General features: G+C 50.3%; 2 protein-coding genes across 3 annotated transcripts; both read left to right on the forward strand.

Moving 5' to 3' along the window:
* The first annotated feature begins 4,027 nt into the window (after positions 1-4,027).
* LOC128822297 (uncharacterized) lies at positions 4,028-10,286 on the forward strand. The gene is made up of 8 exons (XM_054003989.1): positions 4,028-4,118; positions 4,623-4,700; positions 4,820-4,912; positions 5,561-5,686; positions 6,012-6,159; positions 6,319-6,659; positions 9,577-9,831; positions 10,009-10,286. Exons 1-8 carry the CDS (start codon positions 4,028-4,030, stop codon positions 10,284-10,286), a joined length of 1,410 nt encoding a protein of 469 aa, XP_053859964.1.
* On the forward strand, positions 10,075-14,407 carry LOC128822634 (uncharacterized). 2 transcript variants are annotated; one of them, XM_054004391.1, is made up of 6 exons: positions 10,075-11,733; positions 12,238-12,315; positions 12,435-12,527; positions 13,176-13,301; positions 13,627-13,774; positions 13,937-14,407. In XM_054004391.1, exons 1-6 carry the CDS (start codon positions 11,643-11,645, stop codon positions 14,244-14,246), a joined length of 846 nt encoding a protein of 281 aa, XP_053860366.1. In that variant the 5' UTR covers positions 10,075-11,642; the 3' UTR covers positions 14,247-14,407. The 2 variants fall into 2 exon arrangements, with proteins under 2 accessions (XP_053860366.1, XP_053860365.1); XM_054004390.1 differs by having other exon boundaries at positions 10,078-11,733; positions 13,934-14,407.
* The last annotated feature ends 8,603 nt before the right edge of the window (positions 14,408-23,010 follow it).

A 23,010-nucleotide genomic window follows, 5' to 3' on the forward strand; every position in this document is an offset into this window, starting at 1 on the left:
CGGTTTTCCTTCATCTCTACCTGGCTAGAGGCAGAGCCCCTCTAAGCCTGGTTATCTTTCTTTCTTTGGGCATATGTTTTAGAGGTTTTTTCAGGGGATTGGACATGTCATCATCATACTTGGAGGCTTGGCTACGGGCATTTGGGGCTGCTTTCTTTTTGGTGGAACTTCTTTTTTGAGTCTTACTTTCTTTTAATTCACGCACCCGTTGTGCTAGAGCAGCAGTAGATTTTTCGTCTCATCTCCTCATGTTTTTTCTGCAATTACGCAAGAAGAACTACAGTTCAGCTCGTAGGGTGTACTTTCTCTCCCCATCTGGGGAACATCTGCTTTGGATACCAGGGCCTCTAATTTGTACTGCTGATATTTGGAGAAGGTCCTCTTTAATTTCTTCCTTGAGTTTCTGGTGATTCTCCTCTATCTTGTCTTCTAATTTTTGTAGACGTGTTTCTACTGCTACAATTCTGGCATGTTTCGGGCTATGTACAGCATCTGCATATGCTCGGAGCTTTTTTGCCATATCGAGCGCGGTCTCATTCCTGTCATCCCACTTCATTATTGCTAAAGCAGAAGCGTATTCCTGTGGCCTAAGCCGTACAAGTTTTCGCCACATTACAGATGTACATGGTACCATGTCTGGATTCTTAGTTGTTATTTCATCTGAGAAGATAATTTCTGCCACTGCCATTTCTCTCAGGCATTGGATTTCTTGTTCTATAGTCTTCTACTGGGTCTGCTGTATGTAAAGATCATCTGCACACTTTGTGCTACACTTTCCAGGACCCGTGCCCAGAGGCTGTGAGGGTTAGCTCCCCTCATCATTTTTTGGTTGATGACAGGATCATGTGATAGGGATCCCAAATGCCTCGCTTCAGTGCTATCCAGGATTGTGGCTTTACTTGCAGCATCTCAAAGATGGACTAACCAACTAATTATAGACTCATCAGGTCATCGAGTGTAATCCTTTCTCAGGCCACGGAGGTCCTTTAGGGAAAAGGAATTAATATTGGCCTCTGATCTTGTACTAGTTGCTCTGGCTCCTGATTTTATGTCAGGAGGCGTTGAGGGTCCTTCTCTTGCATTATAATCATTATTGTCATCTACTGGTTGATCGGTCTTTTCTGTGCACTTTTCACTTCTTGTGCTAGTAGCAACAGCCATTGGTTGAGGCTTACAGTCTGGTTTAGCTGCTGGCTTCAAGTATGGGCTGTTGGCTGCAGCCTGAGTGACTGGGATAGCTGCTGGTTTATCTCCCTGCCTCCTTTCTTCTGTCTGCTGCCTTACAGTATTAAGCAGAGTACAATAAGCATATGCCAGGGCCCAGCTCACTGCAATGATCTTTTTCTCCTTAAGGGTATCATGGCACTTTTTTTTCAGGTACTTTGCCACCTCAGCTGGGTTCTGAATTTGTTCACATGAAAAGTCTCAGACTATATCTTCTAAATCTTCTAAGATTTGGCCCATATCCTTTCATTTCCCACACTACTCAGGATTTCTTACACTTTGGGTCTGCTCTTGGGTCAGAGGTCTCATCAGCCCTTCTAGAAATCTCAGCCCTCATTCTAGAGAAGCTGCAGACTGTATAGAGAAAGCTTACTAAATTAAATACCAGAAAGATGGTATCTTTAACATTTAGGGGAAACTGAACATTCTCTAATAGGGATGTAACAGATTCAGAGGAGAAGAAGGAAAGCAAAGGCTGAAAAGCCTCATCTCCTGCTTCTCCTCTAACAAACTGGGTGCACAACTATAACTATGAACTATACATTTCTGGAACAGACTCTAGCACCTTTATAAACTTCTTGCAAGCCATTACAACCAAACCTAGCCCGATGGATATTCTGGTCAGTGCCCCTCTACTGCAAAAACTACGTATTAGGGACAATACTGAAGCTACTTCTGGATAAGAAAATAAACTTAAGGACTATAGAGGTATTAAGACTTCAAAAAACCCTAGGGACCAGAAACACATGTAGGCCTGCACCCCGAGAGACATTATGAATTCAAACAACATAACCAGTAACTGCTTTATACTAGCCCAGAGTAATTGCAACCAAAATATGATTAGAAAAGGGTTTTTTCTACTCTCTCGAGCCCCACATTGGGCGCCAAAATATTTGTCTTAGTTTAGGGTAAAATTTGGGAGAAGACCTCCGGAAGGAGCCCCCAGAAAGCAAACCCCCTATGGCCCCTCCTCTACCTGGTTTGGGAAGGATTTCCTTAGAGAGAAATGGAAAAAAACCTGCTTATTTAACAAGCAAAACCACTCCCCAATACAAAAAAAAAAAAAAAAAAAAAAAAAAAAAAAAAAAAAAAAAAATCAACACCAGATGACAAAACCCTTTTAACGTTCTGAAGAGATGACAAATTCAGATAGTCTCTCCTGGGAGTGGTCGCCCAGCTATTAGTCTCCGGTGCTGGGGATGGCTGCTGCAGGTCACAAAATGTAGACTCTTGGTGTTTCTTGATGTTTTCCAGGTCCAGGTCTAGAGCAGGTTCAGATGATATTCAGGAAAGGGAAAGGGAAGGGAAAAAGAAACAGTCTAGGGTAAAAATTGGACTGCGTAACTAAACTAACTAATAAGCAAAAGCAAAAGCAAAAGCAAAAGCAAGCAAGCCAGCAAGCAAACTCAAGCCAGCCAAGCTTCTCTTAGACACAGACTATGGGGGGATGTGAGCCGGCTGATAACAAGACAAAACAATCCTTCACTTTCAGAGTCAGTCCTGAAGGCACAGGCATAAACAGAACACACGATTTGGGATACAAACACCACACCATCACCTTAGGACACAATCAGATAGGTACCATTAGTATTCAATGCTCCTTTGAACAAATACACCTGGAGGGCAAGAAATGCTTAAGGAAAGGAGCACAAAATTAACATTAGATGGATTGTTTCCTCATTTGGAGGTTACACTTTCTCAGCTTTGGGAGGACTGAGAATCTGTGTTGCAGGGTGAAGATCAGGAGACAGAGGCAGTTTGGCTATGTTGATGTTTTACCCTACATTGTTCCATTTTTAATCCATTTAATTTACCATGCTGTTGGAAAAATGAATTCTGTAGTTGTGACATTGACTGACAGCATTAAATATGTAAAGCCACACTGCCATTTTGCCTCCACATCCTTGCCTGCTGATCCAGCCTGCCCTGCCAGCCTGATGCAGCCTGATGCTGCAATCCTCACCATGACCCTCTCCAGGGCCCTGGACCTCCAGTCCAAGAGCCCACTCAGTGCTTGCCCCTTTGCCCATCACAGTGGGAGCCGCATCTGTGAAGCCACACCTCTCCTAGAGCTATGCAGGCTCACATAGATTCCAAAAGCACTCCCTGATAACTGGTGGTAATGCCCTTTTTCCTCCACATCTTCCCTCTCTGTCTCTCTCTCCTCCCCCTATTGCTTTCCCATTTTGATCCCCTCTTTTCTGTCTTTTCCAGCCCTCCTTTGCTTGGGTAACTCCATTTGCTTTTTGTTTTTTCATAAGCACTAAATGATTCTTAAGTATAATGTTTCCCTTGTTTGGCATAATTTTGTCCCTGACAATCTAATTCTAAAAGAACTCTTTGTGATTTCTCTCAGTGGAACACAACACTTGCCAGAATGCTGCTGGACAAAAATAGTACCAAAAAAAGATACTTGCAGTTAGGTTTTTTTAATGCAGCCTTTGAGGTTTTTTATAGGGATTTCTGTGGAGAAAGATCACAGAGTCTCTGCACTCAAATTCACAGTAGTGTGTCTCATTCATCCTTCTCTATTATGCTCCTTCCAGGCCTGTGCACAATGAGGAAATTGCACAGAGGGGAGGTCCAGGAATTCACACGCAACAAGGGTGTACATTGGGAAGCATTGGCAGAGGAGTAAAGGCCCAATGGTGAGCGCTAAGTTCAAAGATTGCACTTTGTCATGAGATCACAGATCTCTGATGTGAGGTTCCAGAGCCCCACTGTGCTCTTCAGTGCTCGCTCTGGGCAACACTGCAGCAGCAGCAGTGGCAGGAACAGCAGAATGTTGCGAGCAGGGGGGATCATGGTCCTGGGCCACTACCTCCTGCTCCTCTTTCTCCTGGCCCTGCAAACCCAGAATGCCCAGAGTGCTCCAACACCTGGGCAGGGAGCAGGTAGGCAGGCAGGGGCCAGCACATAGCCCTGGCTGATGGCAGTGGGGCCAGGACTGGGGCTGGCTGAGCCAGGAAGCCACCACGGTGCAGGCAGTGGGGCAGACACACCAGGGGAGGTGGGAGGGGCTGCAGCTGCTTTAGGGTGCAGCATGGAGAGAGAGTCCTAAGGAGCAAGGAGGTGGGAAGTGGCAGTTCAGGCCCAGAACCACAGCAGTGCTTATCCATCACTCGGCTCTGGTTATCTATCACTCAGCTCTGGTTATCCAGCTTCCCGGCCTGGCTCCAGGGCTGAGGCCCCCACAGGTCATGTGTGCACGCCATGGCTTTTCACTTCATGTGAGAGCTGCCAGCTCAGTGTCCCAAGGGCAGCCAGACCCCCCTGCAGCTGTGAGAATACACACCTGCTTGTGCGTGCCCTGTCAATACCTTCCACATCCAGGCCTTGAGGTGTGACCATGAGGGCAGTGCATGTGATGGTAACTTCTTGTGGGTGTTTGGTTGTAGTTGTGGACACAGCGAGAACTCTTTCAGCCCCTGAGCTGGAGCCAAATACCATGCTGATTCCGAGCTGGTACCTCAAGCGTGAGTCATCAGTCTCTACCGCCTTCACGAGAATGAGCACTCCTTTCTCCTTTTCCCTGTGTTATTCATGAGAAATACACCTTCATAGGTATGACATCCTTTCATAAATCTAACAATAGGGAATAATTATGACAAGGTTCCTGAAGAATTCCCTGAAGGATTCCCAGATGTTTCAGAGGAGCTCCTGAACACCTTGGATGAAGCCCCATCTGGTTAGTATATCCCACTCTGTTAACCCTGGGACCTGGGAAGCTGAGCTTTTGGTTCCTGGAGGGATGTGCTGTATCCTGGACAGCCAGAAGTGCTCAGTCACAGACTTGCTGCAGGGATTTCACACCATTTCACACCTCCTGGAGTGAGCCATAGAGATGGTCCAGCACAGCGTCTGCTCACAGCTCTGCTTCCAGACAATTGCCAGGGGCATCTCCAGCTGCTGCTGCAATTGTACCATTACTGGCCAGAGCTGCTGTGTGCAGACACTGGCATCCAGATGTGGGGAAAAGGCCTGTGCTGAATTTGTGTTTGCCTCACACTCAGCACAGCATGGAGGCAGAAATGATATCCCACAAAATCTTGGCTGCCCCTGCCAAACCTCAGGCTCAGGGATGGGCTGAAGCTGGACCCCAAGTGTGAGGGTGAACCTGAAGGTATTCCTTCTGTGGGTCATTTGGTTGATTAAGTCTTGGCTGGTTTGGGTCTGCATTTCTTGTTGCACTGCAGAAAATCTGGCTATGGATTCCTCTTGTCTTGGGGGACAGCAGGCTCCTCACTGCCACTTGCCAGAATGCCTGGCCACGGTACTGTGCTCTTGGAAAGGGACAGTGGCTTCTGGTTACAGTGTCCAGTGTTTTTTTCTGAAGAGACAGATTCTGAGACTGTGCTGGAGACCTTCCCTATGGAAGAAAATGGCAGCCTGCCAGGCTCAGATGAAGAAAGAGAACCAACAGAGGACACCAGCACACTTGCTGAGCCTGGGGAATATTCATGTGAGTGCTTGAGCAATGCTGTCTTGGAAGAAGAGCAGCTTTTCTGTTATATCCCTGCAGTGCCCTCCAGGGATGAGTTGCAGCGCCCAGCACACAGCCCTGGCCTGCAGCTTGGAAGAAGAGATAGGAACTGTGCTGATGCAGCTGCTCCCTGGCACACACTGGGCTCTTCTCCATGGGAACTTTATGGGATCCCTCTTGTTCCTTTGAGCCAGAGGAACAGATCTCTGAAGACAATAATCCTTGGGCATCTGAAGCACACTGTGGGATTATCCCTAGTGCAGAGTACAAACATTGTCTCTCGCATTGTCTTTTGTCCTGCCAGGGTCAGCTGCTGGGCAAAAAGCCAAGACTGCTGGACAGTGGGAATTTAGCAAGAACTACATTCTAGCATCTGTAGCAGTCTCGGCTCTGCTGCTGCTTGCAGCAGTGGTTGGGTACATAATCATGTACCAGCTGCTGAAGCGAGACATGTGAGTTATTCATTGCTGCCATTGGCAATGAAGGGTTTGCACCATGCTGGAGTGCCCAGGCAGCTCCTAGCAAGGCTCTGTGGAAACCGCTGCAGTGCAATGCTTTAACTGTGCTCCAAATTCATATCTATGAGGAGTCTTGGAAATCTGTTTCTACAGCAGGACTCAGGAAGACAAGGAGGCAACAAGACAGGACTGGGACTCTACCAGGGAAAGCTGTGGTCTGCCTAGATGTGAAGCAGAATCAAGCTGCCGCCTGTTTCCTGAGGTCTTTGCAGCAGAGCTTGCCCAGGTGTACAAGAACATGGGCACAGACCGCTCACCTCTGCCCACGTGTTCCTTCTGTGCTCTGGCTGACGGTGCCTCTTCACGGGACCACTGGATTTCCCTGGACTCACCTCAGCCCACACCATTCTGGTGCCCCTGCTACCAGTACCAGCAGGAACACTTTATATTAGAGAATGATGTTTATTTCAGTGATCGTGACAGTGATAAATACTGTTAGTGATAGTGACACTTTTAGTGATAGCAATAGTGATACTTTATATTAGAGAACGATGATTGTTTTAGTGATAGTGATAGATAAGTAAGTATCTTTTCAAAAGCAGTAAGTTCTTGCCTGTTGGGGCTGTTTCTGTAGAGTGCACAGAGCTGGGAGCAGAGCTGGGAGCGGGGCTGGGGCTATGAGAGGAGCTGTGAGAAACTTGCACTGTTGTGCACTGTTGCAGTGCGTGTTTTTGATTGTAATTCGGTCCTAGTAGTCAGTTTTATAACCACCTCCATGTGGTATTGTTATAGCATATTTTATTACCAATGGGATGTTCCTTTCCCCTCTGTATTTTCGGTTTTGCCCTAGTTGTCCATCTCCCCATCTCTTTTCTTCCCTGTTTCTCCTCCCACTGAATGTCAATCCCTCCCCAAGCCTTCCCCTTTCCCTATCAATTTTGCATCCTTTGAAACCCCTTGGTTTGTTCTCCTCCCCTGTAATCCCTGATTGGTTTAAACATTGTATTCCCCACCTTGTGGTCCACCCCCAGTTTCTTCCAATTAGTTAAAGACTGACTGTATCCTCCCCTGGGACCTCCCCCATTTTTAAGTTGGTGTATGTCTTTGATTCAGTGTCTTTCTGTCCCTGACCCTTCGGGGAATAAACACTTTTTGGAAAACATATAGAAGGCCTCTGCCTGTTCCTTGTCCCAACCCTCAGCGCAGTCCTATCCCCAACGCAGTCCACCCGTGCCGTAGAGCAGCTGTGCATTACAGCCGCACCCCAGATTTGACAGCTATCTGGGGGCGGCTCACTCTCACCGACAGAGTCAGGAGCCAGTTGGGCCGAAGAAATCCAGCACGGCAGCAGAGCTTGCCCAGGTGTACAAGAACATGGGCACAGACCGCTCACCTCTGCCCAAGTGTTCCTTCTGTGCTCTGGCTGACGGTGCCTCTTCACGGGACCACTGGATTTCCCTGGACTCACCTCAGCCCACACCATTCTGGTGCCCCTGCTACCATTACCAGCAGCAATACTTTCTATCACAAGGATGATGATTATTTTAGTGATCGTGAGAGTGATAAATAGTGGTAGTCAGGGCCATAGTGATACTTCTAGTGGTAGTGACACTTTTAGTGATAGTGATACTTTATATTAGAGGATAATGGTTATTTTATTGATAGTGGTAGCATATAAATAAATGTATTTCCAAAAGCAGTAAGTCCTTGGCTGTTGCGGATGTTTCTGTTGGGGTAGAATGCAAAGAGCTGGGAGCAGGTCTGGGGCTGGTAGAGGAGCTCTGAGCAACTTGTACTGCAGTGCAGGAGCTGTTTGTGCCAGCCTCAGCCTGCTTTCCCAGCAGTGGCCATTAACAAGGCTTTCCTTCACCAGAATAAGGACACGCTAGTGAGGAGTGACATGCAGAAACTCCTCTACGAGCTCATTTGGGATGCTGCCCAGAATCAGGAAGGTCTGGACAGAGAGGATAGGATGTTGTGGGAAGGATGGCTGTCCAGTGCTAATCACATCAAGGAGACCTGAGATCGTGACTTAGATCATGGGGGATGTGGCAGTTCCCTCCCCAAAGAACTCAAAGAGGATCAAGGAGCAGAAAGCTGGAGCTGGGCTGTGTGAGATGCAGAGGGGAAGGAATGAGATATTAGTCACAGGAGCATTAATAAAAATTAAATTGATAACAGAGACAGCAGTTATAATAAAAAACACAGTATTTTCCCACTCACTATGGGAAAAAAGCCGAAGGTGGAACAAAGCTCGGGAAGTTTGCTCTGGGCTTTTGCTTGAGCAAGTGCGGCAGTTGCAGGCTGTGTGTGGCTCCTTAGTTGCTGTTTTGGGACTTGACTTGGCTTTTGTTTCAGGGAGATTAAGACCAAAGCAATACAGACCTGGGTATTTCCTGCTCAATTTCTAAAGTAATGGAATGTAGGATTGTGAAGAAGGCCGTTGAGGTAGAAAGAAGTGACAGAGTGCCTGCCTCAGATGAAGAAAGTGAGGCAGTGCAAGAAACCAGCATGATGGAATAGCTGCCCTGGGATGATGAGTCAGACTCACTGTGGTCCTGCAGGCCTTTCCTCATGCCTGCTCCAGCTTGGCCACCTACAGCCAAAGCTGGAGGTGTGAGTGCAGCAAAGCTGTTGTCCAGAATCACGGCACAGGCTCTGAGGCTGATTGTTGCCTGCAGTGTGTGGGGAGGATATTGCCAGCAGCAATTGCCAGAGAGATGCTTGAAGGCATCTCTGGACACTGTGGGGTTTTGGAGGGGTTCTTACACTTTTAGCTCAGGCAGTAAAGACTGTCCCAAGACAATGCTATTCCCTTTGAAGTGCTGAAGAGGAACCACTGAGCTCCTCACCCTTGTCCCTCTCCTCTCCACAGCACCTCCAGCTCCACCTCTGGGCTGTCTCTCATGGGGCTCTGAGATACCCCACCTCCTGAGAGGGCAGCCCAAGCTCTTTTCAGAAGAGAGCTGTGCCTCAACACTTGAACCAAGCCTTGCAAACTCTTGTGATATAGACATCCACACTTGCAGCCCTGCAGATGCACATGTGAACTGAGATGCACATGTGGGACACATGCATGCCCATGCCCTGCAGTGCTATTTCTGAAATGCCCGGGCTGCTTCTGAGGGAGCTGACATGCCACTGCAGCAGGAAAACACCTCTGCATACAACGGGCTGCAGCAACAACCACCCTTGGGTTTCTCCTTGTGTGTTGTTCTGTTCAGTCGCCAGTCCCTTGGTTTCTCGCTATATTCCTGTTCTCTCCCACTCCCTCTCTATCTTGCTGTCTATCCAAAGCTTCTTCAACAATCTCCATCCCGCCCCAGCCCAGACTTCGTTCTCTCCTACTCATTCTGCTCCTTTCTGCTCATTCTGCGTCTCTTCCTCTTTCCCTTCTGCGTCTTCCTGCAGCTCCCGTTCCCTCTTTTGCTCTCGTTGCCTCTCCGTTCTGCTTCCTGTCCCTGTCTCTTCTGTCTTTATCTCTCGGCTCTGCTCCCTGTGCCACGCTCAGCTCAGACTCCCAGGCGAGCTGCCCCAGCAGCCGGGACACGGCGGAGAGCTCTCCTGCAGCAGCGGCGAATCGGGCCCGGGAGAGGCGCCTCGGCCCTCGGGCCGGAGCAGGGGCGCTCCGAGCCAGCGGGAGCAGCTGGAGCTGCGGCCCGGGAGGCGGGGCGGGCACAGCCCCACAGCCCCGTTCCCGCCCCTCACGGCCACAATGGGAAAGAACAGGGGTTCTCTTGGGAAACCAAGAGACTGGCAACTGCACAGAGCAACACACAAGGAGAAACCCAGGGGCGGTTTTTGCTGCAGCCCAATAAGTGCGGAGGTGTTTTCCTGCTGCAGTGGTTGCTCCGAGCCAGCGGGAGCAGCTGGAGCTGCGGGGCGGGCACAGCCCCACAACCGCGTGCCCGCCCCTCACGGCCCCGTGCGAAATGGCGGCAGCAGGGGGCAAGGAGGCCGCGGGCTGCGGGCAGCGCTGCCTCCGTGCCGTACCACACGCGGCAGGCGGCTTCAGCAGCAGCACAGGTCTGGGGGCACTGGTCCCACAGCTGGTGACGAGCCGCCGAGCAGCACAATGCCTCGAGTGCGTTAAAGGAGAGACTGGGTGTATAACCAGTTAAAGGAACAAAGAAGGGCAGTGTTCATCGGTGCCACCCCTCGGGCAGGAATAGAGGGCCCGAGATGGCACTCAGACTCAATGCCGAGGCAGCTGGGCAGCCTGCCTGGCTTCTGGGCAGGAGATGTCACCAAGACATCCTCCAGCCTGGTATGGCCCTCTGCTCATCATTATGTGCCACAGCCTTCAAGGTGGGCCGTGATCTGTGCTCGATTCCAGAGGATGGCATTGGCCAAGCTGATGCAGCTTGTCGGTTGGAGTCTGCTTATGAGCCTTGGAGAGACACCCTAAAGGGGGAAATCTGTCTGTGCCTCTGTGCTTGCAGCTCTAAACACCTGGGGGTTAACTGGTGCTTCAGGGGCAATTATACCAAAGGTGCTCTAGAAGGCTTTCCAAGAGATTCTAGCGTAGGGTGCCTGGCACACGTAAGTCCTGAATATTTCCTTCCCAGAAGAGCTGCTAAGCTAAAAGGCTACCCGTGTTAACTGTTACCTGCAGGAACTGACACATTTGTGTGTCTCCCATGGCATTACCACCTGGTGTCCGAGGACAAGCAAGAGGGTGCTCAGGGCCTCTGGATGACTGCTTGAGGGATCTGGGCCGGATGTGGCATTTACTTCTGCCACTTGCAGTGACCCAGACACAGAAAGGTTCTAGAGGTGAATACCTGGCACCCTGGTGTGCCCAACAGAAGTGTAGGGCTTTGACTGTGGGTTACTCTACAGGACACCAGGCCTGATGGTGGCACATGGGCTACACCTGCCTCCAAGGGAAAAAGGATCTTGGCTCAGGAGTTAGTGGGGCTCCTTAAGAGGCTTTACGTAGGTTTGGAAGTGGAAAGGGAATACTAGGCTCACCTGGGAGAAGCATGAGCACTGCAAACACATGTTTGCATGACAGTGGAGGATGGAAGCAGTGCTGCCATCAAAGATCATGAAACTGTAGCACAAGTAATGGGAAAAACAGGTTTCTTGCCAGAATGCTGTCAGAGAAAAATACTACCAAAGAAAGACACAATTGAGTTTTTTACAGCAGCCTTCATACAGGGCTGCTGATGGGGATTTATGAGGAATAGGACCTGAGTGCCTCTGCATTCCCATGCAGAGTGCTGCCTCCCAGAATACATCAACCCTTCCCCATTTTGCTCCTTCCATTCCTATGCAGAATAAGGAAATCAATAGAGGGCGGGTCCAGGAATTCACAGGCAATGTGGGTGTACATTGGGGAGTTCACAGACACCACTATGTTATGAGGTCACAGAGCCCTGTTTGATGTGAGGTTCCAGAGCCCCACTGTGCTCTTCAGTGCTCGCTCTGGGCAACACTGCAGCAGCAGCAGCAGTGGCAGGAGCAGCAGAATCATGTTCCTGAGCCACTACCTCCTGCTCCTCTTTCTCCTGGCCCTGCAAACCCAGAATGCCCAGAGTGCTCCAACACCTGGGCAGGGAGCAGGTAGGCAGGCAGGGGCCAGCACATAGCCCTGGCTGATGGCAGTGGGGCCAGGACTGGGGCTGGCTGAGCCAGGAAGCCACCACGGTGCAGGCAGTGGGGCAGACACACCAGGGGAGGTGGGAGGGGCTGCAGCTGCTTTAGGGTGCAGCATGGAGAGAGAGTCCTAAGGAGCAAGGAGGTGGGAAGTGGCAGTTCAGGCCCAGAACCACAGCAGTGCTTATCCATCACTCGGCTCTGGTTATCTATCACTCAGCTCTGGTTATCCAGCTTCCCGGCCTGGCTCCAGGGCTGAGGCCCCCACAGGTCATGTGTGCACGCCATGGCTTTTCACTTCATGTGAGAGCTGCCAGCTCAGTGTCCCAAGGGCAGCCAGACCCCCCTGCAGCTGTGAGAATACACACCTGCTTGTGCGTGCCCTGTCAATACCTTCCACATCCAGGCCTTGAGGTGTGACCATGAGGGCAGTGCATGTGATGGTAACTTCTTGTGGGTGTTTGGTTGTAGTTGTGGACACAGCGAGAACTCTTTCAGCCCCTGAGCTGGAGCCAAATACCATGCTGATTCCGAGCTGGTACCTCAAGCGTGAGTCATCAGTCTCTACCGCCTTCACGAGAATGAGCACTCCTTTCTCCTTTTCCCTGTGTTATTCATGAGAAATACACCTTCATAGGTATGACATCCTTTCATAAATCTAACAATAGGGAATAATTATGACAAGGTTCCTGAAGAATTCCCTGAAGGATTCCCAGATGTTTCAGAGGAGCTCCTGAACACCTTGGATGAAGCCCCATCTGGTTAGTATATCCCACTCTGTTAACCCTGGGACCTGGGAAGCTGAGCTTTTGGTTCCTGGAGGGATGTGCTGTATCCTGGACAGCCAGAAGTGCTCAGTCACAGACTTGCTGCAGGGATTTCACACCATTTCACACCTCCTGGAGTGAGCCATAGAGATGGTCCAGCACAGCGTCTGCTCACAGCTCTGCTTCCAGACAATTGCCAGGGGCATCTCCAGCTGCTGCTGCAATTGTACCATTACTGGCCAGAGCTGCTGTGTGCAGACACTGGCATCCAGATGTGGGGAAAAGGCCTGTGCTGAATTTGTGTTTGCCTCACACTCAGCACAGCATGGAGGCAGAAATGATATCCCACAAAATCTTGGCTGCCCCTGCCAAACCTCAGGCTCAGGGATGGGCTGAAGCTGGACCCCAAGTGTGAGGGTGAACCTGAAGGTATTCCTTCTGTGGGTCATTTGGTTGATTAAGTCTTGGCTGGTTTGGGTCTGCATTTCTTGTTGCACTGCAGAAAATCTGGCTATGGATTCCTCTTGTCTTGGGGGACAGCAGGCTCCTCACTGCCACTTGCCAGAATGCCTGGCCACGGTACTGTGCTCTTGGAAAGGGACAGTGGCTTCTGGTTACAGTGTCCAGTGTTTTTTTCTGAAGAGACAGATTCTGAGACTGTGCTGGAGACCTTCCCTATGGAAGAAAATGGCAGCCTGCCAGGCTCAGATGAAGAAAGAGAACCAACAGAGGACACCAGCACACTTGCTGAGCCTGGGGAATATTCATGTGAGTGCTTGAGCAATGCTGTCTTGGAAGAAGAGCAGCTTTTCTGTTATATCCCTGCAGTGCCCTCCAGGGATGAGTTGCAGCGCCCAGCACACAGCCCTGGCCTGCAGCTTGGAAGAAGAGATAGGAACTGTGCTGATGCAGCTGCTCCCTGGCACACACTGGGCTCTTCTCCATGGGAACTTTATGGGATCCCTCTTGTTCCTTTGAGCCAGAGGAACAGATCTCTGAAGACAATAATCCTTGGGCATCTGAAGCACACTGTGGGATTATCCCTAGTGCAGAGTACAAACATTGTCTCTCGCATTGTCTTTTGTCCTGCCAGGGTCAGCTGCTGGGCAAAAAGCCAAGACTGCTGGACAGTGGGAATTTAGCAAGAACTACATTCTAGCATCTGTAGCAGTCTCGGCTCTGCTGCTGCTTGCAGCAGTGGTTGGGTACATAATCATGTACCAGCTGCTGAAGCGAGACATGTGAGTTATTCATTGCTGCCATTGGCAATGAAGGGTTTGCACCATGCTGGAGTGCCCAGGCAGCTCCTAGCAAGGCTCTGTGGAAACCGCTGCAGTGCAATGCTTTAACTGTGCTCCAAATTCATATCTATGAGGAGTCTTGGAAATCTGTTTCTACAGCAGGACTCAGGAAGACAAGGAGGCAACAAGACAGGACTGGGACTCTACCAGGGAAAGCTGTGGTCTGCCTAGATGTGAAGCAGAATCAAGCTGCCGCCTGTTTCCTGAGGTCTTTGCAGCAGAGCTTGCCCAGGTGTACAAGAACATGGGCACAGACCGCTCACCTCTGCCCACGTGTTCCTTCTGTGCTCTGGCTGACGGTGCCTCTTCACGGGACCACTGGATTTCCCTGGACTCACCTCAGCCCACACCATTCTGGTGCCCCTGCTACCAGTACCAGCAGGAACACTTTATATTAGAGGACAATGATTAGTGATAGTGAGAGTTATAAATAGTGATAGGGATAGTGACACCTTTAGTGATACTTTTAGTGGTAGTGACACTTTTAGTGATAGTGATACTTTATATTAGAGGATAATGGTTATTTTATTGATAGTGGTAGCATATAAATAAATGTATTTCCAAAAGCAGTAAGTCCTTGGCTGTTGCGGATGTTTCTGTTGGGGTAGAATGCAAAGAGCTGGGAGCAGGTCTGGGGCTGGTAGAGGAGCTCTGAGCAACTTGCACTGCAGTGCAGGAGCTGTTTGTGCCAGCCTCAGCCTGCTTTCCCAGCAGTGGCCATTAACAAGGCTTTCCTTCACCAGAATAAGGACACGCTAGTGAGGAGTGACATGCAGAAACTCCTCTACGAGCTCATTTGGGATGCTGCCCAGAATCAGGAAGGTCTGGACAGAGAGGATAGGATGTTGTGGGAAGGATGGCTGTCCAGTGCTAATCACATCAAGGAGACCTGAGATCGTGACTTAGATCATGGGGGATGTGGCAGTTCCCTCCCCAAAGAACTCAAAGAGGATCAAGGAGCAGAAAGCTGGAGCTGGGCTGTGTGAGATGCAGAGGGGAAGGAATGCGATATTAGTCACAGGAGCATTAATAAAAATTAAATTGATAACAGAGACAGCAGTTATAATAAAAAACACAGTATTTTCCCACTCACTATGGGAAAAAAGCCGAAGGTGGAACAAAGCTCGGGAAGTTTGCTCTGGGCTTTTGCTTGAGCAAGTGCGGCAGTTGCAGGCTGTGTGTGGCTCCTTAGTTGCTGTTTTGGGACTTGACTTGGCTTTTGTTTCAGGGAGATTAAGACCAAAGCAATACAGACCTGGGTATTTCCTGCTCAATTTCTAAAGTAATGGAATGTAGGATTGTGAAGAAGGCCGTTGAGGTAGAAAGAAGTGACAGAGTGCCTGCCTCAGATGAAGAAAGTGAGGCAGTGCAAGAAACCAGCATGATGGAATAGCTGCCCTGGGATGATGAGTCAGACTCACTGTGGTCCTGCAGGCCTTTCCTCATGCCTGCTCCAGCTTGGCCACCTACAGCCAAAGCTGGAGGTGTGAGTGCAGCAAAGCTGTTGTCCAGAATCACGGCACAGGCTCTGAGGCTGATTGTTGCCTGCAGTGTGTGGGGAGGATATTGCCAGCAGCAATTGCCAGAGAGATGCTTGAAGACATCTCTGGACACTGTGGGGTTTTGGAGGGGTTCTTACACTTTTAGCTCAGGCAGTAAAGACTGTCCCAAGACAATGCTATTCCCTTTGAAGTGCTGAAGAGGAACCACTGAGCTCCTCACCCTTGTCCCTCTCCTCTCCACAGCACCTCCAGCTCCACCTCTGGGCTGTCTCTCATGGGGCTCTGAGATACCCCACCTCCTGAGAGGGCAGCCCAAGCTCTTTTCAGAAGAGAGCTGTGCCTCAACACTTGAACCAAGCCTTGCAAACTCTTGTGATATAGACATCCACACTTGCAGCCCTGCAGATGCACATGTGAACTGAGATGCACATGTGGGACACATGCATGCCCATGCCCTGCAGTGCTATTTCTGAAATGCCCGGGCTGCTTCTGAGGGAGCTGACATGCCACTGCAGCAGGAAAACACCTCTGCATACAACGGGCTGCAGCAACAACCACCCTTGGGTTTCTCCTTGTGTGTTGTTCTGTTCAGTCGCCAGTCCCTTGGTTTCTCGCTATATTCCTGTTCTCTCCCACTCCCTCTCTATCTTGCTGTCTATCCAAAGCTTCTTCAACAATCTCCATCCCGCCCCAGCCCAGACTTCGTTCTCTCCTACTCATTCTGCTCCTTTCTGCTCATTCTGCGTCTCTTCCTCTTTCCCTTCTGCGTCTTCCTGCAGCTCCCGTTCCCTCTTTTGCTCTCGTTGCCTCTCCGTTCTGCTTCCTGTCCCTGTCTCTTCTGTCTTTATCTCTCGGCTCTGCTCCCTGTGCCACGTTCAGCTCAGACTCCCAGGCGAGCTGCCCCAGCAGCCGGGACACGGCGGAGAGCTCTCCTGCAGCAGCGGCGAATCGGGCCCGGGAGAGGCGCCTCGGCCCTCGGGCCGGAGCGGGGGCGCTCCGAGCCAGCGGGAGCAGCTGGAGCTGCGGCCCGGGAGGCGGGGCGGGCACAGCCCCACAGCCCCGTTCCCGCCCCTCACGGCCACAATGGGAAAGAACAGGGGTTCTCTTGGGAAACCAAGAGACTGGCAACTGCACAGAGCAACACACAAGGAGAAACCCAGGGGCGGTTTTTGCTGCAGCCCAATAAGTGCAGAGGTGTTTTCCTGCTGCAGTGGTTGCTCCGAGCCAGCGGGAGCAGCTGGAGCTGCGGGGCGGGCACAGCCCCACAACCGCGTGCCCGCCCCTCACGGCCCCGTGCGAAATGGCGGCAGCAGGGGGCAAGGAGGCCGCGGGCTGCGGGCAGCGCTGCCTCCGTGCCGTACCACACGCGGCAGGCGGCTTCAGCAGCAGCACAGGTCTGGGGGCACTGGTCCCACAGCTGGTGACGAGCCGCCGAGCAGCACAATGCCTCGAGTGCGTTAAAGGAGAGACTGGGTGTATAACCAGTTAAAGGAATAAAGAAGGGCAGTGTTCATCGGTGCCACCCCTCGGGCAGGAATAGAGGGCCCGAGATGGCACTCAGACTCAATGCCGAGGCAGCTGGGCAGCCTGCCTGGCTTCTGGGCAGGAGATGTCACCAAGACATCCTCCAGCCTGGTATGGCCCTCTGCTCATCATTATGTGCCACAGCCTTCAAGGTGGGCCGTGATCTGTGCTCGATTCCAGAGGATGGCATTGGCCAAGCTGATGCAGCTTGTCGGTTGGAGTCTGCTTATGAGCCTTGGAGAGACACCCTAAAGGGGGAAATCTGTCTGTGCCTCTGTGCTTGCAGCTCTAAACACCTGGGGGTTAACTGGTGCTTCAGGGGCAATTATACCAAAGGTGCTCTAGAAGGCTTTCCAAGAGATTCTAGCGTAGGGTGCCTGGCACATAGCCCTGGCTGATGGCAGTGGGGCCAGGACTGGGGCTGGCTGAGCCAGGAAGCCACCACGGTGCAGGCAGTGGGGCAGACACACCAGGGGAGGTGGGAGGGGCTGCAGCTGCTTTAGGGTGCAGCATGGAGAGAGAGTCCTAAGGAGCAAGGAGGTGGGAAGTGGCAGTTCAGGCCCAGAACCTGAGCATGGGTTATCTATCACTCAGTTCTGGTTATCCATCACTCAGCTCTGGTTATCATCACTCAGCACTGGTTGTCATCACTCAGCTCTTGTTATCATCACTCAGCTCTGGTTGTCCATCACTCAGCTCTGGTTATCCAGCTTCCCGGCCTGGCTCCAGGGCTGAGGCCCCCACAGGTCATGTGTGCACGCCATGGCTTTTCACTTCATGTGAGAGCTGCCAGCTCAGTGTCCCAAGGGCAGCCAGACCCCCCTGCAGCTGTGAGAATACACACCTGCTTGTGCGTGCCCTGTCAATACCTTCCACATCCAGGCCTTGAGGTGTGACCATGAGGGCAGTGCATGTGATGGTAACTTCTTGTGGGTGTTTGGTTGTAGTTCAGGCCAGAGAGGGTTCTACAGCTCCTCAAGCAGATTCCATGCTGAATCCGATCTGGTATCTCAAGCGTGAGTCATCGGTCTGTATTTGACTTCATTGAATAAAGATTTCTTTTCCTTGTGTAATCCATGGGAAATTTACCATCATGCGGGAATTATCTTTTATAAATATAACATAGGGAAAGATTCCCAGAAGATACCTGTGGTTCCAAAGGGGCTTCTAAGAGCATTGGTGAAAGCTGCATCTGGTTAGTATATCTCACTCTGTTAACCCTAGGACCTGGGAAGCTGAGCTTTTGGTTCCTGGAGGGATGTGCTGTATCCTGGACAGCCGGAAGTGCTCAGTCACAGACTTGCTGCAGGGATTTCACACCATTTCACACCTCCTGGAGTGAGCCATAGAGATGGTCCAGCACAGCGTCTGCTCACAGCTCTGCTTCCAGACAATTGCCAGGGGCATCTCCAGCTGCTGCTGCAATTGTACCATTACTGGCCAGAGCTGCTGTGTGCAGACACTGGCATCCAGATGTGGGGAAAAGGCCTGTGCTGAATTTGTGTTTGCCTCACACTCAGCACAGCATGGAGGGAGACCTATCAGTCAGGGTTGGGTTGAAGCTGCACCTCAAGCATGAAGGTTGATTTAGTTGAAGGGATTCTTCTGTGGGTTGATTATGTTACGGGTGGTTTGGGTCTGCATTTCTTTTTGCATTGCAGAAAATCTAGCTGTGGATTCCTCTTTTCTTTGGGTACAGTGGGCTGTCCACTGCCACTTATCAAAGTTCCCAGGCCATGGTACTGTGCTTCTGGTAAGGAGCAGTGGCTTCTATTTATGTCCCATGCTCTTTCTAAAAGACAGATCATGAGATTGTGCAGAAGGAGATCTATCCTATGGGAGAAATTAACAGCATACCAGTCTCAGATGAAGAAACAGAAGGAGTAATGGATACCTGAACACCTGCTCAGCATCAGAGACATAGAGGCAGTGACTGCTTGGGAAGATGCTGTCTTGGAAGAAGAGCAGCTTTTCTGCTATATCCCTGCAGTGCCCTCCAGGGATGAGTTGCAGCGCCCAGCACACAGCCCTGGCCTGCAGCTTGGAAGAAGAGATAGGAACTGTGCTGGTGCAGCTGCTCTCTGGCACACACTGGGCTCTTCTCCATGGGAACTCTATGAGATCCCTCTTGTTCCTTTGTGCTGAGACACCAGAGCCAGAGGAACAGATCTCTGAAGACAATAATCCTTGGGCATCTGAAACACACTGTAGGATTATCCCTAGTGCAGAGTACAAACATTGTCTCTCACATTGTCTTTTGTCCTGCCAGGGTCAGCTGCTGGGCAAAAAGCCAAGACTGCTGGACAGTGGGAATTTAGCAAGAACTACATTCTAGCATCTGTAGCAGCCTCAGCTCTGCTGCTGCTTGCAGCAGTGGTTGGGTACATAATCATGTACCAGCTGCTGAAGTGAGACATATGAGTTGGCCTTTCCCTTGAGTGATTTATTGCTGTTGTGTGCAATTAAGTGTTTGCATCGTGCTGGAGTGCCAGGGTAGCTCCTGGCAGTGCTCTGCAGAAACCTCCACCATGCAGTTCTTTAACTGTGCTTTTATCTCATATCTGAGGAGTCTCTCGGAAATTATTTCTACAGGAGGATTCAGGGGGACAAAGAAGCATCGACAGAATTCAACACTTACTCTTTTTGGCACAGCAAAGGTTATAGTAAAATTAAAGGCGAAGCAGAATGAGGAGATTGCTGAGGAGGGTTCAAGAGAGCCCAAGCGAACAAGTTCAACCACAGTTGCCGCTTGTCACCAGAGATCTCTGTTGGAAAGCTTGTCCAACTGTACGAAACCATGGATGCAGACCCCCCACCTCTGCCTGCCTCTTGCAGGTGCCATTTGTCTGATGGGGCCTTTTCACAGGTGTTCTAGGTGACCTAGGTGGTTTATATAGTTATATATTTATTATGTTTCCTGTATGTCAATACATGCTGTCTGTGTCACTGTGTTTTTAAGACCCAAAAACCCACATAACAGAACCTGTGTGTTTTGCGCCGGGTTCATGGATGGGGTGATGTGCTGGGTCCCTTGCAAAAGGACACACACAGGCACTCTTTTGTTTCTCTCTGGGCTCTGGATGGGATTGCCTGGCACAGGTCTGCCATGGTGGCAGGGGGGTGGTAAGAGTGCCGCAACCTTCTTGAAGAGTGTCCTAAGAAGGACGGCTCAGAGGCACAGGCACGTCCTTCTCCCAGCCTGGTATGTGATGTTCATCTTCAGCATCCTTCTTCAGGCGACATGGAGAAAAGAGACTGGAGCTCTGTATGGCATTCCACAGAGTAGTAGCCTTTGTTAAGAGCAGGGCCCTCCTTAAAGGGAGCCAGGGACAGAAGCTCCCTGAACTAGGGAAAAACAGGGGTTTATATAGGGAAGGCCAGGGGTGGAACAAAACCAGTAACCACTGGGGTAAGGGTTCAGGGGCTGGGCATAATGGGAAAGACCAATGGGTAACAAGGGATTAAATAACATAGAAACGCAAAGGCCTCTGAGGGTGGTATTTGCTCACCCTAACTAGAAAGTGGGTAGCTCAGGGGTTGGCCTTCCAGGGGAGTGTGACAAGCTTTTCTTTTGCCAGATCTCCAGCCCCCAAACACCCCCTTCTTTATCTAATAAAAAAGCTTCCCCCAGAGACCTTGTGAGTAACTTCTTAAAACAGCTGAACATGCATAGAAAACCAGAAACAATTAGAAGGACCCAAAACCCATTTTTTAGGAGGGAACCAACCCACCCCTTGAGTCCCCAATGTCCAAAGAGATTTTCGAACCATTGAGGCTCTCTCTCAGCCTTAAGTTCCTGGACTAGATTTTAGATCTTCTGGATTTGACTGTGGATGCCTTCGCTGTGGCTGGATAAGTTGAAGCAGCACAGCCCCTCGAACTCTTCGGAGCCGTGTCCATGGGCAAGAAGGAGAAAGTCAATTGCAATTCTGATGTTCCGATGTTAAGTTGGCCTGCTTACCAAGCCAACACTCCAGCTTAGAAAGCTCACTGAGGGCTCACTGCGTGTAGCATCCCATGAACTCTCTGCTCTCAGTCAATTCCCAAGTCCTCTGCCCTGGCCACGGCAGTGACTAACTACCACAGAGTAGTCCTCCTGGGGGGAAAAGACAGACTCCCTCATGGACTTCCCCTGGTTTCTCCTTCCCTGTTCCCTCATTGGTTGGATACCCCTCGTGGCTGTGCCCTTTCCCCTGGAGACTGGTCCCCTCTGCCCAGCCCTTAGCCCCACCCCCCACCCCTTCCCCTTCTTAAGCTGCCTCACCACATGGTGGTTCTCTTTCTTGCCAGGCTCCCTTTAGCCTCATGTGACCTCGCTGGAATAAAACCTTGCAAAAAGAACTTTTCTTGCCTTTCTCAGATGTGGTGAGTGTGGTCTGACTGTGTTGCCTGAATGTTAACTCAACCTGCTTTTCTACAAGAGAGATTTGTTGGGAACAAATAATAGGCAGCAGCACCCACCATCCATCTCCTGCATTTTTAATGCAGTGTTAACCCAGGGTAGAAAAATGGACATCACCACCCTCTTCATATGTGGCCAATCAACAATTTGGCTATCACAATTTTCATCTAATTGAGTGAGCTCTTTTTTTTGGCGGAACAATTTATTCTTTTTCTGCCAATCATGAATCAGTATTGAGTTTGGGGTGAGGATGGTAAGCTGGCTAAGCATACAAGGACCTCCCTGCAGATGGGAGGGGATTCCTCCCCACACCCTCTCCCCATAAATCAAGAACACACCCTGGAGCAGCACACTGGGATGACAAGAGGAAACAGATAGTGTGTTGCTGGTATAATTGAACCAGTTAATTGAATTGTAGATATTGTTGGTAGGTGACATGTCTTTTACATAGATTGATTTTTGGTATTCGGAGGCAGGCTGTACTCTTTACCTGATGGTCTGTAATAGAGTTTAACACAGTAGGTGGCCTTGGAAGACTCCAGAAGCTCTAATTCTTGGGGTTCCTCTGGTGCATGGGGCAAAATCCTCATCCACTTGTCTCAAGTGTCCACCAGGTTGGGCTCCTTCCCTGTGAAGGGGTATTCATTGGGCCTTAAAGGAATCCCTGTCAGGCATTGGCTAAGGGATTGCTGGCACTACCCATGGACAAGCACATGTTCTGTTGAAGAGTCTTCGCAGGTGTTCCATTTGGTGATCCAAATGTTCTCTTTGGGCTGTGCTACTAGCAGGCATCCACCGCCGATGGTCTCAGGAGCATCCAGAAGACTAGGAACTCTAAGAGGGCTTTACTCGACATCTTCATGAAGAGTTGGTGCTTCTGTGAAGGGAGGTTTAAATGAGAAAATGTTCATTTTGGAGGGGTGTCATTTTCTTCTGTCTTCTTTCCCCCACTTTTTCTAAAAATTGTTAAAAGAGGACAGGTATTGGGTTTATAATGATGAAGAAATTAACAGTTTTTTGAGGTAGTGGTTTGCCAGTGGGATCATTTTGCGCAATGGGGACGCATGATCCGTCACTGGCAGCGGCAGCATTAAGGTGCAGTAGCAACATTGTAAGTAGAGGTTTGCATGGGGAAGGTAAATATTGGTTTCATGGGGAAAGGGAAAGGGAAAGTGTTGGGGTACACAGGTAAGTGATGGAGTTTTTGGGGCAGGAAAGTAGGGGAAATGGGAGGAGGATAAGGAAGGCGAGAGGAGTTTTAGGAGCTTTGCTTATTGTCTGTTGTTGGAGGGTAGCAGCTTCAGTGTGTTTGGTTTGGTGCAGAATTTGGTCTGGGCTGAGATCTGGTGGCAGGACGATTGGGTCTCTGCTGTGGTCGTTTTTGCTGGTGTCTCCATCTCCAGGTCGCTAACTGTTAATCTTGAGAACTTGTGTGGGTGTCAGCAGATTGTGGTCTGTTGTAAGAGTAGTGTTTGCAGGGCCCAGGTATGGTTTTATGTTTTTCCCTGGGAGCCATTTGGGACCGGATGCTGTGGACACACAGACATACCCTCTCCCCCAGGTAGTCAATGGGAAAGGCCCAGATGTTTGTTGTGATTCAGGGTCCTTAATCAGCACCAGCAGCTTCTTGGTGAGCTTAGCTGGGGTTGAATTGGAGAAGTGCTGCAATACAGGGGGGTCAGGCTCTGAGGATGAACAATTTAGGAAACTGATGACATAAAGAGCTTTGCAGAGCCTCTCAGTGGGAG

Source organism: Vidua macroura, chromosome Z (genome assembly GCF_024509145.1).
Source record: "Vidua macroura isolate BioBank_ID:100142 chromosome Z, ASM2450914v1, whole genome shotgun sequence".
NCBI classification, from domain to species: domain Eukaryota; kingdom Metazoa; phylum Chordata; class Aves; order Passeriformes; family Viduidae; genus Vidua; species Vidua macroura.

Excerpts from the sequence above, each read along its gene's own strand:
- LOC128822297 (XM_054003989.1), top strand. The coding sequence starts at position 4,028 with ATGGTCCTGGGCCACTACCTCCTGCTCCTCTTTCTCCTGGCCCTGCAA. Across the intron at positions 4,701-4,819 it reads TCCGAGCTGGTACCTCAAGC|GGAATAATTATGACAAGGTT; the intron begins GTGAGTCATCAG and ends ATCTAACAATAG. Across the intron at positions 9,832-10,008 it reads CTGGAGCTGCGGCCCGGGAG|TGGTTGCTCCGAGCCAGCGG; the intron begins GCGGGGCGGGCA and ends TTCCTGCTGCAG.
- LOC128822634 (XM_054004390.1), top strand. The coding sequence starts at position 11,643 with ATGTTCCTGAGCCACTACCTCCTGCTCCTCTTTCTCCTGGCCCTGCAA. Across the intron at positions 11,734-12,237 it reads AACACCTGGGCAGGGAGCAG|TTGTGGACACAGCGAGAACT; the intron begins GTAGGCAGGCAG and ends GTTTGGTTGTAG. Across the intron at positions 13,302-13,626 it reads TGAGCCTGGGGAATATTCAT|GGTCAGCTGCTGGGCAAAAA; the intron begins GTGAGTGCTTGA and ends TTGTCCTGCCAG.